Genomic DNA, 17,389 nt, shown 5'->3' on the forward strand with positions numbered 1-17,389 from the left:
TGTGGAAGAGAGGCAGCCCTCCAGGAAACCAGAATGAGCAGAGACCCAGGCCCGGCTGTGGAAGTGGGGCTGTGGGGACCCTGCACTGCTGGACCAGGGGCTGGACACCCAAGTAGCCTTTGTATCCCTCCGGGTACAAACCAAGGTCCCCTGAGTGCTGCAGACGCAGACACGGAGACTCAGCCCCCAAAATCACCCCCGTTCCTGGCAGAGCAGAGGAAAACAGCACACGAATGCCACAGTTATCAAGTTCTTTTTTCTTTTTATTGGCAAAGTAAATATATTTTTATGAAGGACCAAAGAAAATATATATAATTGTAACATATGTACACCAGCTTTATAGATTTTATTTCAAATTTACACAATGTTGACATGTTATTAAAAGATTTTATGTAGATGCACCTATGTACATTTTATTTACATACATTCATAGGATGTGAAATAAACCTCTCCAAAACAAGCTAGTTCATTTGATATTAATTTCTAGACAAAATAAGGAATGCATTTCTAAATCAGGATTTTGGGAGGCTCTATCTAGCTCTTCTACACGCAATGCAGCGGCTCCCCTCTCCTCCTGAAGGTGACCCCGGAGGCTGCTGTCTGGATTTGTCTGGAAACAGGATGAGGGGCTGAGCCACACCGGTACCATCGCCCTGGGGCAGACCTGCACCTGTCCGTCTGCCCGGCACATTTAACTCAAGCACATGCACTGCCACCTCGCCGAGAGGGGGCTTGTCACCCAATCCCACATCCACCCAGAGGCCAGGTCCTGCACCCCAGACCGCCCCACCGTACCCTCCAGGGGTCAGGCCAAGGGAGGCATCTTGGACGAAGCCACGCTCACACTCCAGTGCAGCCCTGGACTTCTGGCCTACTTCCTTCTTCCCGGCACGGCTCCCTCCGGGAACTGACATTTCAAAACTGCACATTTCTTCTTCCCCAGCAATCGAGCGCTAGCCCTGGCCCAGGCCGGGAACCCAGCGGGGGAGGGGCCGGGCCGCAGGAAGGCACTAGGGCCCCCAGGCCGCCTCCGGGCACCCCCAGGCAGGGGTGGGTGGAGACGCTGGGTCTGCATCCCGGGGCTCCAGAAGGTGGCCTGGAACGTCGACAAGTCCCTCTGAAGGAGGCCAATAACTTATTGCTACGAAGTACCGGGCGGGGCGGGTGGGCGGGCGGCGCCGGCCCGGTCAGGGTCAGGGCCGAGGCGCGCGGCTGCTGCGGGGAAAGCGGTGCACCTTGACGTGCTTAGACAGGTGGTCGCTGCGCGCGAACTTCTTCTCGCACACGGGGCACTGGTAGGGCTTCACGCCCGAGTGCGAGCGCCGGTGCCGGGACAGCTCGTCCGACCGCGAGAACCTGTGGGACAGGGCGGTGAGCGGCCGCACCACGGCAGCCCCGGGCCAGAGCGCTCGGGCTCCGCTGCCCCTCCCCCTGCCCCTCCTCCGCTGCCCCTCCGGCCCCTCCAGGGAGGCGAGAGCAGCCGACAGCAGGCCTGTGCCCGTGCTGGGGCCTGAGGGCCGCTGGAGACCCCACAGGCCCCCGACTGCAGCTGCGCCTCAAGCCCCCCTTACACCAGAACTTGGGGCTCCTGTGAGTGTCCGCATGGGCAGCCCCCGCCCGCGAGAGGAGACAGGCCCAGGGAGGAGCCCCTGCCCAGCCCTGCAGGGAGCTCGCAGCTCCTCTGTCGCTTCCGCCACAGGAGAGGAAGGGCCCTCAGACTTGGCCCCCACGACCCTTGGACCCTACTTTCCTAAAAGCTGGGCCCCCTGAGATGTCCCCAAGCAAAACTGCACCCCTGCAAGGTGCTCCTGAGGGTTTAAATGGTTCCCCTGCGGCCTCCCTATCGCGGCCCCCACCAGCCTGGGAGCCCAGAGGCCTCTGGGGAGGAGCAGCTGCTAGGCGACCCGAGCTGACCACAGGGCTTAGCTGTTGTCACCGACTTCAGGCACTCCAGGCTCTCCCCACTCCCGACCCTGGTCCTGGCAGTGAGACCCCACCCTCCCTACACATGCTCTCCTCGTCTGTGCTCTGCCTACACGACCTGCCCTTGGCCTCTCTCACCCCAGGACGTATGCACGTACTCTTGTACTGTTCCCTGTCTGGAATGCTCTTCCCTCCGACCCATCCCTTAGAGCTCAGCTCAAATGTCACTTCCTCAGGAAAGCCCTCCAGGACTGCATCCCATCCTCAGCTCCCATGGCACTAGGCACTTCTCTTTTCTGCCCCGGCCACTGTTGCAACTTCAGTTTTCAACTTTTTCATGAATGTCAGTCTGTGCCACTAGACCGTCAGCTCCATGAGGAAAGACATACACGCCGTGGCCAGCCCAGTGCCCAGCGCATGGAAGGTGTCCAGTACATGCATTTATGCGAAAGAGCGGACACGGCAGCGCCCTCGGGAGGATGGAGAGCTGTCAGTCAGTCAGTCCTCTCTAGCCCCAGACCACGCACGCACACAATGCACACACATACATGCCACATGTATGCACATCATGAACACAGGTGCATGCACTCACACGTGTACACACGTGCACACCACAAAGATGGATACGTGAACATGTGCACACGTAAGAACACCTGAACAGGACCACCAGGCCCAACAGCCCTGTCCGTGGGCCTGCGGCCACGCGCGAGAGGTAGGTGAGGTGGCGCCCCGGAGCAGCTGTCCCCCGCCCAGCCCAGGCCGGGGCTGCCGGCCCACCTCGGGCCTGACCCTGTGTGTGGAAGCCTTGGTCCCACAGCCTGCTGAGGGCCAGGACGATCCAGCAGCACAAGCCCAGGGAAGGCTCAGGTGGCGGGCAGGAGGGCCTCAGCACCAGATGCGGAGCCTGGCCCGGCATCCCTCAGCCCCTCCGGTGCCCAGGGTCCTGCCCCACGGCGCAACACGGCCAGGCTTCTGTGCTTGGAGGCTGGCGCCCTGCCTCCCGTCCCAGGGAGCCAACCGGGGCAGGCACAGAGCAGTGCTCTCGGCTACCTTTGCCAATAAGGAACTGGCCCGTCTGCCAGATGAGGAAACTGAGGCTCAGAGCGATGAGGCCCTGATCCAGGGTCACGAGCGACAGAGCAGCCGAGGCCAGAGCAAAGGTCCTGCACAGCGCCCTGCCTGCCCTGCTGCCCGCAGAGGGCCCGGCCTCCTCCACAGAGCCGAGCCAGGCGGCGTGTGCCACTGCAGCCCCGTGCAGGCAGGAAGCGGCATCAAGGCTCCTGGCCGCCAGAGCCCAGGCCACCTGCCCCCAGCAGAGTCAGGCCTGCCCGGGGCGAAGGCTCCAACAACGCCCCCGCAGGACCCGCACCCGCCAGGCACGAGGCATGGGGTCAGCCGCACCCTCCCGGTCAGGGAGCCAGGACCAGCCCCCCTGGACCGACGCCAGCACAGCGAGGGCTCGAAGGGGATGAGGGGCTTGCTGGGGTCCCACAGCCGGCGGGGCGGCCAGATGGCTCAGGTCCCCCCACCACGGCGAGCCTGCGTGGCCCTGAGCAAACTCACCACCTGCCCTGGGCCTCAAGAGTCCGTCCTCTCTCGTCCAGTGAGGTCCTTGGGATTCCTGCCCACCTCCCAGGACTTGTCTCAGAGGCCAAAGTGGTGACACAAGGGCCACAGCGGCCTCTCATCAGGGGGATGCCTGGGAGGGGCAGGCAGCCAGGGGACATCCAGGCCTGAGAAGAGCTGTTTCCAGCCACACGCCCCCACCCCCCTATAGCACAGGGACCCTGAGAAGACCCCCGCCGTACCCCCTCACCACTTTCTCCCGTGTGGCAGCCCTCACGGGAAGGGGCCAGGGGCCAGGTGGGCTCTGCTACCTACAGCCTGGACCACCCGGGCACGTCGCCAAGCTCTCTGAGGCTGCTCCCCCTGGATACAGGGAGGGCAGACTGGCCGCAAGGACCGCGAGGGTGCAGAGGCCAGGAGCGCGGAGGGCAATCGCTTGACGGCTATGAGCTGGGCCCCGGTGACTCACGACCATGATCGGTGCTGCTGGGGTGCAAGACAAGGAAGCACAGGGGTCCAGAGGACCCTCCGGAGCCGCCCCCTCCGTCAGCCAGAAAGCCACTGCTGTGAACAGTCAGGCTAAGCGCTGCGGTGCGAACGGTGCCCCACGGTTGTGCAGTGCGCGACCTGTCCGACAGCACTCGGGCTCTGCGACTGCAGGGAAGGGTCGCGGCCGCGGGGCCGCAGCTTCGAGTCCTGTCCCTGGCTCTGCAGCCTCAGCCTGCCAGCCTCCTTCTGGGGCCTCCCGCCACGTGGGGCAGCTGGACGTCGTTAGTATCCCTATTAGCTGCGGCAGGAGGGCACTCTCCGTGGATGGAACAGGACTTCCGCTGCACGGAACTGCGTCCGGGAGTGAAGCAAGGAAGTCTCTAAGAAGGTGGCAAACAGCTCTACCTAGACGGTCAGATCCAAATAGGGACAGTCTGGCCCCAGCCCCGTCCAGGGCGCCGGAACCACGCCACTACGGGGGAAGAACAGGGTATACTGGGTTCAGGACCAGACACCGAAGGAAGGGGCGGTTGGTGACCTGGGCCAGTGACGACCTTGGGGGACACCGTTCACGGCCCAAAGGTGTGCAGGGGAGGGCACAGGACACGATGCCAGAACCAGCCCCAGAGAAGGAAGAGCCAACTGCTCGCCAAGACCACCAGGAAGAAGAGAGGGGTCTGGGGGTGGTGAGCTCCCCACATGGAGGGCAGGCCTGGCTCAGGGCGAGGTCCACCCCCCCCGGAGGTGTGGAGGGGGCTGCAGAGACATCCTGAGGCTGCAGGCGGGCTGAGCTCCTGGCTCTGCCACTTACCAGCTGTGTGACAGTGGACAACTTCCTTAACTGCTCTGGCCGCAATTTCCCCCTCTCTAAAATGGGACGACAGGCTGACGCCTGCTCGTGGACTTGCTACGACTATGGAGCCTTCTCAGCACGCCAGGAGCTTTTGTTTCGCTGTTGTCACCCCTCCGCTCTTTTCTCCCAGCCCATAAGCTGATGCCTGGCAGCTGACAGCCTTGGGGGAAGAGATGGGACACCTGCCACCACGACTGACAGCAGGTGCCCGGGGAGAGGGTGAGGGCCTGGGGCTGCAGGTGGGAGAAGTGTGCTGGCCACAGCGTGGGTGGGGTGTGCTCTGTCCCCGTGGGCACGTGACTTGATCTTTCTGGGCTTCAGTGTCCCCCTCTGTAAAATGTGACGGTGCCGACACATCACGGGGCTGTTGGGAGGCCTCAAAGAGCCTGTGACATGGGAAGGACAAAGCCAGAACCATCGCAAGACTGACGACAGCCACCACTGGAGGAGACCCCTGGAGACACGGGGCACAGAGAAGGCCGAGTGCGCCTGCGCTGCGGAGGGGAGGCTGGCGAGCAGACCGTGTGTGCCCGTGGGCCAGAATGAGGAGTTTGGATAGGAATCTAAGTGTACCAAAGTAGGCCTAAAGGCCAGAGTAGGTAATGAGTCCCCCGTGGAAGGAAGTATGCAAGCAAGTGTGGGGATTTGTGGAGGGAATTCCAGCTCTGAGAATCTTAGAACAGTGCCTGGCATTCAGTGAGTGCTTGTGAGCTGGTGACTGTCATGTTATCCCCTGTCCTGTCCCAACAGAGCTGCCCCAAAGCCCATCTATCCTCCCACCCAACTGCTGAAAGGACTCCCTCCATCTCTGTCCCTCAGCTGGAGGCTACGACCATATTTAAGGGACACTCACGTCACGTGCACATTCCCAGGGGTTCAGGATCCCTGAAGACCAACCGGGGAGAAACAGCCCTTCCAAGGCGGGGGGTGGGGGGGGCGCCCTCAGCTCCCGGCCAGGCAGTGCGTCTGCCACATGTGACCCCATGAAGGCCAGACCCACACCTGGGAGAAGCTCCAGGAGTGGCTGACGGCAGGGACGGCTCCCAGGGGGGTCCGGGGAGACCTCACTGTGCCAGGCACCCACCATGCCTGCCCTTGCCAAGGGGGTCCTGGGCAAGACCCGTGCAAGGGCTCAGACAGTGGCAGAGCTGAATCCCCACCATACATCCCATTCTGGCTCATACAGCTCCTCCCATGGGGAACTCAGTCCCTCTGAGGCCACCGTGCCGGGGCTGAGTGTGCCCCCCTGTAAAGCACTGTGGGCTGAGGGTCTGCTCTCTGGGGCAGCCCAGAAGGGCGCAGGTCCTCTCCTCCCAGTGGCGCGGGCCGGCGGGTGGCCTTGACCACACCTTCCCTCCCTGCGGCTCCGCCCAGCCTCACTCTGAACGGAGGGGCCCCTTCCCAACAGTCAGCAGAGGCCGGGGACAGTGCCTGGGAAGGTGAGGCCGCCCCACGTCTCCACAGCCCAGCCCCGCCACGAGGAGAATGCAGGCCGAGGCCTGGGAGTCCTGGGTGCCTCCGACCCAGGGTGCCGCCCACGTGGAAGCCGGGCCCAACCCCTTCCGGGTCCTTCTCACACTCTGACCTCGTATGAGAGTGACCGCACAACCTCTGCGAAGGGGCGCTGCTGTGCACCCCTGCGCGCACAGCCCTGGCAGGCAGTGGCAGGGAGCAAGTCCTCACTTTCCAGATGGGAGACGGAGGCTCGCCCAGGGGACCACTGGAGGGCAACGCGGGAGCGGCAGATCGGGGCTGGGGCTCCGACCGTCGCCACTGGCTGCCCCACCCCAGGCGTCAGGACGCCCTCTCCTGCAGCTGAGCCCCTGCACGGCCCCGAGTCTGACCACTGAACATGGCACCCCGCCAGCCCACAGGCCCCACAAGCTGCCCTGCAAGCACACCCGGCCCCCCGGCCTGAGGCTCTCCGGGAGGCGGGAGGCCCGTGGGGCTGGGGCTGGGGCTCTGGAAGAAGCCCTCAGGTCTGTGGGCACCTTTGGAAAAGCCCCTTCTCTGGCCAGCTCAGCGCTCCATGGCGAGGGGCCGCCAGCATCACATCCAACACTCAGGTCACAGCTCCCAGCCACGCCACAGCCTTGGCCAGCCGGGACTCTGCGGCCAGCACCTCTGCCCAGGGGGCCAACTCTCAGGTGCTCTCAGATGAGATCCCAGCAGGAAACAAAAGCTGCAAACTGCCCCCCGTGTGCCGCGTGCACCCATGCACACACACGCCCAGGGTACAAACGTGCCACGCGCACACGCACCATCACATTTGGTCACGCAGCAGAGACCCACGTGGAGACGGCAAGGTGCAGACACGAGCCCGCACACACAGCCACACGCCCCTCGTGAGGTCCGGTTCTGCACACGGAAGAGCGTGCCTGTTGCTACACACACACACACACACACACACACACACACACACACACACACACACACACACGGAAGCCGCACCAGCCAAGACCCAGACTGTGTCGGCAGCACACGCACCTCCCGGGCAAGCTAGCTTCCTGCAGGGAGGGTGTCCTAAACAGGGGAGAGCCGCCGGGGGAACCCCTGAGCGTGTCGGCTCCTGACCTGCTGCCTGAGCTTCAGGAAAAGGTGGACGTGCCCTCCGGGAAGGTGAGCCCCCCCGGGGGCCTGGGGGAGAGCCACAGGGGTGCCGCCCAGCTTGGCCTCTCATGGGCTGGGGAACCCTGGGCAAGCCCCCGCCCCTACCCCTTGGAGAGCTGGTTTCCCCCATGGTGCCACAGAGTCGAGAGCCTGGAAGGAGCCTCCCGCCCTCAGTGCAGCACCCCTAGCCTGGTCCTCCCTCTCCCTTGGCCTTTTTGGCTTCCCAAACCCACCGCCAGGTCCCCTGTGGGAAGCGCAGCCCAGGTGCCCCAGGACTCTGTAAAGACAGCTGGTGCCTCTGGTCGGGGAAGCAGCCTTTTCAGGCTGACTTCTCTAATCTGACCCCTGGTTTCAAATCCCTTCTGCAAAGTGGCGTGCCCTTGGGCAGGTTACTTAGCTGCTCTGAGCCTCTGCTTGCTCAGGCGTAAAGGGGGGTAAGAGTGGTACTTACCCTTGGGGGCACCCTGAGGCACGAGGAGCGGTGCACACGGCTGCAGCCACCCTGCACTATTCTGAGCTGCCCCGTCACTACCACGAGAGCCCTTCTGCGTGGCCCAGCCCCTCTCCTCCAGCACGGGTGCAGCCTCACCTGGTCACCGTGAGACTGCAGACCAGGGATCTGGAGGCACGAGGAAACCTCTGGGCGGTGTGCCAGCTCTGGCCCTGCCGCTGCCCACCCCTCTCTCCCCTTCCTAAGCAGTCTTATCTAAGGGTGGGGAATGTAGCCTAGGCAGCACACCCAGGGGCGTGGAGACGCTCGGCCTGCCACCGCCATAGCCATACTGACCTCCAGCCGCAGCCCGGCCAGGTGCAGGCGAAGGGCTTCTCGCCCGTGTGCCGGCGCAGGTGAGCCTTGAGGTGGCTGCTTTTGGTGTACATCTTGCTGCAGCCGGGGAAAGTACACTTGTGCATTTTGATGAGTTCTGCTGCCGGGTTCTTGGGGAACTTCTGGCCCATGAGGAGGCCGGCGGAGCCGGGCCCCAGGGGTCCCGACCCAATGGGCTTGGCGGCGATGGGCACAGGGGCGATGCGCACGAACTTGGAGGGCAGGTTCAAGCTGGAGGAGGGCACCACCTGGGGCACCAGCGTGAAGGTTTGCCCCTGGATGTTGACCAGGAGCTGGGCCACCTTGACGCTCTCAGCGGCCTGCCCGGGGGAGACGGGCTCGACGCCAGACTCCTGCTTCACCTGCAGCGGCTGGATCTGCAGCAGGACGGGGATTGGGCCGTCGGGGGCGGGACCCCCACCTGGGCTCTGGCTGCCGCCCACACCAGCTCCCGGCGGGGGGGCACAGCGCTCTCTCCCACCGGCCCCAGGATGGAGGTGGCTCCTGTGGAGCCCGGCGGAGAGCTGGCCGCAGGCCTCCAAGTCCTTGCTGTTGCTTTCTGGGGCCTCCTTCACCCCTGGCTCCATGTTCTCCTCCAGAAACTCTTCGATCTCCTCCAGGGTGGGCTGGAAGGGCCTCGGGACGTCATCGGGGTCTCCCACAGGAAACTCGGGGAAGCAGAAATGCTCCCCCTTCACAGGTGCCGGTGCTTTCCGCCAGGTCCCCCAGGCCATGGGGCTGCCGTTGGCCCCAGCGCTGCCACCACCGCCGCCGCCCAGCGTGGCCTGGGACAGCAGGAAGTCCAAGATGCTGTCCTGGCCCTCGGCCCCGGGGCCGCCGCTGTAGCAGGAGCAAAGGGCTTGCGAGTCAGGGCTGGCACAGGAACAGAGGCTGGAGGCGTCACTGTCGTCCTCCGAGAGGGGCGAGGGCAGCATGTGGTATGCCCGCCCGCCAGCCAGCCTGTCACCCAGATAGCCAACGGGGCACTTCAGCGACGAGAAGGTCTCGTCCACTGGAAGCAAGTGGTCCACCATGCTGGCCTGGCCGTGCCGGGGGCGGCTGCGGAGAGGAAGGAGGAGGCCCAGTCAGGAGGGCAGCACGCTCACCCGCCACCTCGGGGGCGCCTGACCCCACTCTGTGGCCAGCCACAGCCTCCCACTGCCGAACGTCTGGGTCCTGCGTCCATCCTGGCTCACGGGAGAACTCTGTCTGCAAGAGTGTTTTCTGAAATTGCACCACCTGTTTGCAAAAGTGCTCTCCAAGCCCATTGCACAACCCGGCTCTTGTGGTTGCACAGAGATTTTCCAGAACAATTCTGGGAAGGAACATGCGTGTGTCTGCAAGTGACTGGGTGTGAGTGCATGGGAGGGAGAGGGTGAGCGTGTGAGGAGGCTCTCTGCACCCCGAACAGCCAGGCGGCACCCCTGTCCAGCTGAGCAGAGCCACTGCCATCCCAAGGACAACTGACCTCAGCCTCATTCCTGCAGAATCACTGGAGGGGGTAGGAGAATGGCCACTTGCCCTCTGACCCCCGTGTTGCTGCAGCTTGGGTAGGGTTGCCAGATTAAGCAAATAAAAATAAAGGCCACCCAGTTAAACTTGAAACTCAGCTTCTAAACAATGAGCAACTTTTAATATAAGTGTGTCCAAACGCTGGATGGGGCAGGCTTATATTACAGAATTATTTCATCTGAGATGCAAATATAACTGGGCAGTTTGTATTTTAATCAGGCAAGTCTAGTTGGAGGCGAAAAATTAGACGCCCTCACGGGCTGTTTCCCCATCTGAAGGGGGGCAGCCCCCCACCCTCCAGTTCTCGGACCCCTCCTGTCTCAGCTGCCTGCTCTGTGAATCAGGGAAGGCAGGGACAGGCCTTCACAAAACGCTCTCAACTGGGTCGGCACCTTCCCGGGGCTTTACTAGCGGTGCAAGGGCCATGCCCCGTGGCGGTAACTCCAGGAAGCAGAATGCACCCAGGTCCCAGAGCCCAGCTATTAGCTCCTTTGACTTCACAACTGCCCGCTGCGTGGGAGATAGGACCCCTTGGCCTGCGCCCCCTGGAGCACTCACCACCTCAGGAAGGCCCAGCTCACGCCCGTCTCCCTACTGGACCAGGGACTCCATGAGGGCAGGCTGGGCCGTCGGGTCGCGGCTGTGTCCCCAGCTCCTGGTGAGGCAGCTGGTGCCCAGGAGGGGCTCAGAGAACGTCAGCAGAGAGGAGAGGGGGAAGCTGAAGGCCATGCTGGGTCCGGTGTCCAAGGAGAGTCAACAGTGTCTGGCTGTGACAGGGCCACCTCTGCGGACCTTTGTCCCCACCCAGTGACCATAGCGGGGTGTTTGCTGAGGTTGAGGAAAGGGTGTTCTGCACCCAAAGCCAGAGAGTCTCTGCTGCCTGGCATCACATCTGCACCCACCCCCTTGCTCTGTCTCGAGCACCAGTCCTGCACCTGGCACCCAGCACTGCCCAACGGTCAACAGGCCCAACCAGGGGCAGGGACCTCCCAGAGCCAGGTCATCATCAGCTGTGACCTTGGGCAAGGCCTCGCTCTCCCAAACCTCATTTTCCCATCTGTTCCATGCTCTGATGACCGTGTCCAGGAAGCTTCACAGAGCTCCAGGAAGCTAAGGCAAGGTGGCAGGTTTGCACCCAGGGCAGTTTTGCAGGAGAACGTTTGGCCTTTTGGTTTTAAATATTCAGCTAAGGATTTAAAACTGGGACTTTAAAACCATACACTATTCACCAAATCGGGTGCTGAGAAGGAATGAAAATGCCAGATAATGTGAAGAACAGAGTCCACACTCAGCCTGAGACCCCCTCTCCCCTGTCGCCCACGCTGAGCTCCTGCCTCTGCAACTTACCAGCTGTGTGACCTTGGGCAGGTGGCACAACCTCTCTGTGCCATGTGTTGGATGGGGAACCTGCCAACTGTGCCTAGTTCCTGGGTTTTTGTAACACCGATGAGGTAGCACATGCTGAGCACTCACTACAGGGGCAGGCGTTCATGCAGATGCCCGTCAGCACTAGCCTTCAGGGTTAGCCTCAGTGGGTGAGTATGTGGTCTTTCTGCCCCTCTGCTGTGATGCTTAGGAATCCGGGGACTCTAGCTTTCCTGGAACCAGGACTGAGGCGGTAAGGGGCAGACTGGGCCGTGTTCCTGCCCTTGAAACTCTCCCCCGAAATGTGATCACTAACTGAATATTCCATGATATTAAGGAATTACAGTTAATATTTTTAAATGTATTGTGGTTGGTACATACTTTTCAAAGGACGCCTTACATTTTAGAGATGTAAACTGAGATATTCACAGATTAAATGATACCAAAGAAATAGAGGGGGAAATAAATAAGTACAGTAGGGCGGGGTAGGAGGAAACTTATAGATTCCCAAGGAAATGGGACCCAATCTCGTCCCAGCAGCCCAGAACCTGGACCCTGCCTATCCGCCCCAGACCTCAGCTCCACCTGCCCGCTCACACTGGCTGTGCCCCAAGCTCACCAGCTTCATGGCCTCAGGCCAGGGCCCCGGCTGTTTCTCCTCCGTGGACCCCTCTTCCCCAGCACTCTAGGAGGCAGTGCCTTACTTAGATCTCAGCTCATAAGTCACTCCCCGTGGGACCTCCCTGACCACCCTCTGTTAAACCACCCCACATCGCATAACAGTTGCCACTGCCCAAAACTATCTTAGTTATGTATTTGTGTACCTCATTTTCTGTCTACCTCCCCACCAGAATATAAGCCGTTCTGACTGTTACCCCAGAGTCTGAAACAGGACCTTGCAGAACTTTGCTGACTGAGTGAAAGGGGTGGGGCGGGGAGGGGGGTGGGGAAGCAGCAGCAGACCGCGTGGGTCCTAACGCAGAGCTCATCGGCCCGGGCGGACGCAGGCACTGAGAGCCCAGCAGGGGCTGCGGGGCGCCGGGCGCCGGCCCTGAAACACAGCAGCACGTGGCACGGCCAGAGACGCAGGCTGCGTGCAGGGGGAGGGACGCCCTGTTCCGGACTCCGCCCCTCCCCGGCCCGGCCAGGCCTGCTGTTTATCCTCCCGGGGACACAGCGGCTGCAGGAACAACATGTAATTGATAACAAGCCAAGCGCCGGCCAAGGGCCTTCCATTGGGTCAGCGTGCAAATCACGGGGGCGGCGGGCGGGGGCCGCCCTTCAAAATAAGAGTCTCCACTCCCGCGCCGCCCGCAGGCCCCAAAGTCGCGAGCCCAGCGTCCTCGCACCTGTGGGGCGACGGGGCTCCCCACGAGCCACCCGACCCTTGGGGGGAAGTGATTTCAGGGGCTCAGGCACTTGGGGGTTTTGTCACCCGGGCCAGAAAACAGCGGGGGTGGGGGGGGGAGGGTCCACAGGGGGCCGACCGAGGGGAGGGAGAGCGAGCGGACCGCTGCGGCGAGCGGGGTTGCTTCCCCGCTCCGCTAACCGCGCGGGGGTGCGAGTTCCTGCCGTGTGACTGCGTGTGCGGGGCGTGGTGAGAGCCGGGAGGGGCGTCCGCGACACACTCGCGCGTGGAGCCGCGTGGTGTCCCCGCGTGTGTGGGAACGTGTGTGGGAAAGGGGGGCAGGCGGAGCCTGGGGCGCCGCCCGCGGGGCACCGAGCCCTCGGCCCGCGCCCCCTCCCGCGGGCCGGCGGCGGTGACCGACAGTAACCCCTCCGCCCCTCCCCGCCGCGCGCCCGCCCGCCCGCAGGCCCCGTCGCGCCCGCCATATGGGAGGCCGGCCCGCGAGGCGCGCACGGACACGCGGGGCCAGGCGCCTAGGCAGCGGACCGGCCCGCGCGGGGAAAGTGCCGGTGGGCACGTGGGGTCGCTGACCCACCAGCCTGTCCGCCCCCGGCCCCGCGCGGGGCTACCCCGCTCCTCCGACATTTCCTCCGACGCTCACGCGGAGCCTGGGACAGCCGTGCGGGCGCCCGGCCTGGCGTGCAGAGGCCCGCCCGCGCCCCCCGAGCTCGCCTGCGCCCCGCCAGCCCCCTGCGCGCCAGGCCCGGTCCACTCGCGTCCGTCCTCGCCGCGCCGCTCCCACCTGAACTCGGCGCACGGCCGGCCGGCGGCCAGGCCCGGCGGTCCCGGGGCCCTGCGGGCTGCGCTGGGGGCGGCGGCCGCGCGTCCTGCACTCCCTCTTGCTCGCCCCGGCCCGCGTCGCTGCGGCGGAGCCCCCGCCGCCGCCGCCCGCTCGGCGCTCACTCCCGGGCTCACGTGACGCGGCGGGCGCCGCGAAGGCTCGCAGGAGGCTCGGCCCCGGGCGCGCGCCCCATTGGCCCGCGCCGCGCGTCACGCGCCCCGGCCCCGCCCCCTCCGGCCCCCTCCCTTCGCAGCGGACTCGCGGCGGCCGCGGTGTCTGTTCCCGAGGCTCTAGCCCAGGTGAGAACGTGGGGCTCCGAGAAGGGCCCACGCGGGGTGGGCGCCGCGGGGCATCCCCGGCCCGACCCGCTCTCCCCGGCTCCCACCTGCAACCCCGGGCGGGCCAACAGGTAAAGCCAGGACTTGTCGGGGACGCTGCTGGAGAGATGCGGGCGGGTGTCCGGCCAGGTGAGCCTCCAGCCCCCTCGGGAGAGCGCGCTCGCTGGCGTCCGCAGCAGCCCCTCGGAGACAGGAAGCGCGAGGCGCAGAGTGAGCGGCCCAGGAGACACGTGAGCTGAGGCGGCCGCGCACCCAGCGTGCCCTTTAACCACACCTGTCGGATCCTCAGCCAACATTTCACAGATGAAGAGGACTCTGAGGCCGTGGTCCTCCCGGACACACAGCTGGTAAGGAGGGAGGAGGGGTGAGCAGGCCCGTCCGTCTGCCCCGAGAAGGCATCTTCCGGACAACCAGGATGGTGGGCAGAGAGCGCCTTCTACGGAGCTTGCATCCTTTCCCTTCCTGGCTTGGGAGGCGGAGAGCGTTTCCGTTCCTCCCCAGGACACTGCTAGAACCGGAACTGATAGCCAGGACCTGTCCAGGCTCTCTGGAATGCTGGGGGTCTGGGCTCCTAAGTACATGCCGGGCACTGGATCCTGCATCCCGGGGCCCTCCCCGTGCACACAGCAGGGCCAGGGATGCAGCTCCTGCTACCACGAGGAGCCAAACTGGGGCTTGGCCGGTGGGTTTGGAGGACACTAGCGTTGAGGATGAGGATGATAATGATGCTGTGTGCACTGTCTGAACGTTTGTGGAGGCCATGGCCAGAATCCGCAGAACAGACGGAGTTCACCCATTCTTATAGAAGAGACAGAGGTCTGGAGGGTTCGAGCTCACTGCCTTGTCTCTGTGCAGGTGAGAGTCGGGCACATCCCTGCCTGTCATTGGTCCTTTGCTCCTCACACACTCTCAGGCCAGTGTCCCCCATCTCTTTGGTGAAAATCACACCGAAAGGTCAGAAGAAGCTTGGAAACAAAGACACAGCCATAGCTTCAGCACACAAGGAAGCTTCGGCACAGGCTAGTAAGAAGCTGAGCAGGGAAAGACAAGCACTGTATAGTCTCACTTATATGTGGAATCTAAACCAGAAACAAAAACAAAATTATAGGAAAAGAGATCAGATTTACCAAAGGAAGGTGAGGGGGTGGAATTAGAGGAAGGTGGTCGAAAGGTGCAAACTTCCAGGTATAAGATAAATAAGTACTCGGCATGTAATGTACAACATGATAAATATAATTAACACTGCTGTGTGTTATATATGAAAGTCATTAAGAGAGTAGATCCTAAGTGTTCTTATCACAAGGAAAAAAACCTTTTTGTTTCTCTTTTTGATTTTGCTTTTATTGTATTCATATGAGATGCTAACTAAACTTATTGTGGTAATCATTTCACAAAATATGTAAGTCAAACCATTATGTTGTACACCTTACACTTATACAGTGACATATGTCAATTATATCTCAATAAAACTGGAGGAAAAAAAAAAAAAGAAACTGAAAAACAGCCAAGATGCTGTGTTACAACCTGAGTCAGATCACGTCCCTTCTTGACTCAGAACATTCCATGGCTCCCACCTCACCACTGCCTTCAGTGCCCTACAGGGTCGGCCCCCATCCTGACCCCAACCTTCCCTGTACTCCTCTCCCCCTTGCTCACATCCCTCCAACCACAATGGCCCCCTGTGTCCCCTCCGACATACCAGACACAATCCCACCTCAGGGCCTTTGCACTTCCTGTTTCTGCTGCCTTTATAAGCTCTTCCCCCCGTGGCTGTATCACCCGTTCAACTGTTACCTTCTCAGGGAGCCCTGCCTTGACCACCCAATCTAAAATGTTCACACTCTCCCTAATATTTCCTCTTTCCCTATCCTGTTGAACTTTTCTTCTTGGTGCTTATTCCGTGCTAACATATTATATATTTTACATTTTGTTTCATTTGCTTTTTGTCTCCTCCCATAGAGTGTAAATTCCACCAAAGTAGTGATTTCTGTCCATTTGGTCCCTTCATATCTCCAGCACCAAGCACACAGTAAGTGCTCAATTGTTGAATTAATGAATTTCTGGAAGACTTAAAGGAAGCATGGTCAGCTTGAGAGAAATTAAACAGTCCTGAGAAATCTATGCCAAACAGGTTAAGGAGTTGGTCACTGGCGAAATTAGGAGACCAGTTGTCCCCAAAGAGACCCAGAACACCCCTGACTAGCTTCCAGGGAGCTGCTTTGTACAGGTGCCTCCTACCTGGCTCCTTCTCACCCCCGCTCCAGCACCACCTTGGCCTGGTTAAACCCATTCATCCCTCAGATATCAGCTCCCCCTTAACTTCCTTAAGGATGTAGTCCCATCTCACCCTTGCATCCCACCTGCAGGCTAGCTCGGGGCTCACGTGCCTGTCCTTCGTGGCACAGGGCCTGGAGTAGAGGAGGGGCTCCATCGACTTGGGTTGGCTGAATGAATGAATGAATGAGTGAGTGAGTCAATGAATGGGAACCCTGGCAGCTCAAGTGCCTAAAGGTCCACCTGCCCGGCTACATGTAGCGCTTAACCCAGGTCCTGTCAGGGGAGGAAAACTCCCCTGATGTAGCGGGCAGAATCTGTTACCAGGAATTCCTTGCCAAGGAGAAGAGAAAGAGGCCAGGTGCTGCTCTTCAAAACAGAGATGGCAAACAAAGTGAAACATTTATATTCTTATTTGTTGATTGCCTGTCTCTCCCACTATCTGACAAGGTCCCTAAGAACATGGACTTGGATTTTTTTCTTCACTGCTGTATCCCCAGAACCTAGGACACTTCAGAAGTGTCTGTCGAGTGAACCAAGACAGTCCCGTAAGTCTGTCGCATGTCTAATCCCTTCTTGGCGTCTGCTTCTCTGAAGATGAGAACCACACAGGTACGACTTCATGGGTTGTTCAAGCATTAAATGAATTAATTAGTACAGAACTTAGAAAAGTGCCTGGAACTGAGTAGATATCTCTGACCCCCAGCCCCATGGAGCTCCTTCTTAGGGAATTCATCCCCCATCTGCAGAAGACCTCTGTGACCTTCATCGACCAGGGGTTCTTAGGTATCCTGAGAAGGCTATGCCCCCTCCGACCACAGGGCCTTTGCACCCACTGCTGCCCTTCTTGTGGACACTGTGACCCTCCTTCCCCATTAGCTCCTACTCATTCTCTACATCACAACTCAAATGCCACTTCCTCAGGGAAGCCTTCCTGGACTCCTTCCTATGCTCTCCCAACACCATGTACCTCTCCTTCAAAGCATTCCTCAAGGTTTGTCCACTTATGTGTGTGCTCATTTAGTTCATGCTTGTCCCTCTGTAGCAAAGTCCTCACATACTCACTCTCCCCTTCCTAGAACTCCCAGTTCTCAGCAGAGCAGAGTTGCCCTGAAGAAAGCTTGCATTTCACAGCCTCCCTTGCGGCTGACCAGCAGGAAGTGTGGGCAGTGCCTCTGAGTTCCCTGCAAAGGGAAGGGCAGCCTCTTTCCAAGTCCTTCCTCTGTGCTGGCTGGAAGGCAGGACGCAGACAAGGGTGGGGAGTGACAGGTCCAAGGTATCCAGACCCAGACAGTGTCCCAGAGCAGAGCTGCCTCTCCAACGTGGGCTTTCAGGAGCGAAAATAAAAGTCTCCGTTGTTTAAGCCCGAATTACTTTGAGTCTCTGTTTGGGAGCCAGTTGTCCATGTGCAGGACAGGAAGCTCTGTGAAGGTAGGGAACGTAT

At 61.0% G+C, this 17,389-nt stretch overlaps 1 protein-coding gene across 1 annotated transcript; it reads right to left on the reverse strand.

Moving 5' to 3' along the window:
* Positions 1-270: 270 nt before the first annotated feature.
* Positions 271-13,455, reverse strand: KLF15 (KLF transcription factor 15). The gene is made up of 3 exons (XM_061197390.1): positions 13,295-13,455; positions 8,229-9,326; positions 271-1,356 (listed from the first exon to the last, which is right to left on the reverse strand). Exons 2-3 carry the CDS (start codon positions 9,299-9,301, stop codon positions 1,194-1,196), a joined length of 1,236 nt encoding a protein of 411 aa, XP_061053373.1. The 5' UTR covers positions 9,302-9,326; positions 13,295-13,455; the 3' UTR covers positions 271-1,193.
* Positions 13,456-17,389: the final 3,934 nt, after the last annotated feature.

The sequence above is a fragment of the Eubalaena glacialis genome, chromosome 7 (genome assembly GCF_028564815.1).
Source record: "Eubalaena glacialis isolate mEubGla1 chromosome 7, mEubGla1.1.hap2.+ XY, whole genome shotgun sequence".
Classification (NCBI taxonomy): domain Eukaryota; kingdom Metazoa; phylum Chordata; class Mammalia; order Artiodactyla; family Balaenidae; genus Eubalaena; species Eubalaena glacialis.

Excerpts from the sequence above, each read along its gene's own strand:
- KLF15 (XM_061197390.1), bottom strand. The coding sequence starts at position 9,301 with ATGGTGGACCACTTGCTTCCAGTGGACGAGACCTTCTCGTCGCTGAAG. Across the intron at positions 1,357-8,228 it reads TGGCCGGGCTGCGGCTGGAG|GTTCTCGCGGTCGGACGAGC; the intron begins GTCAGTATGGCT and ends CCTGTCCCACAG.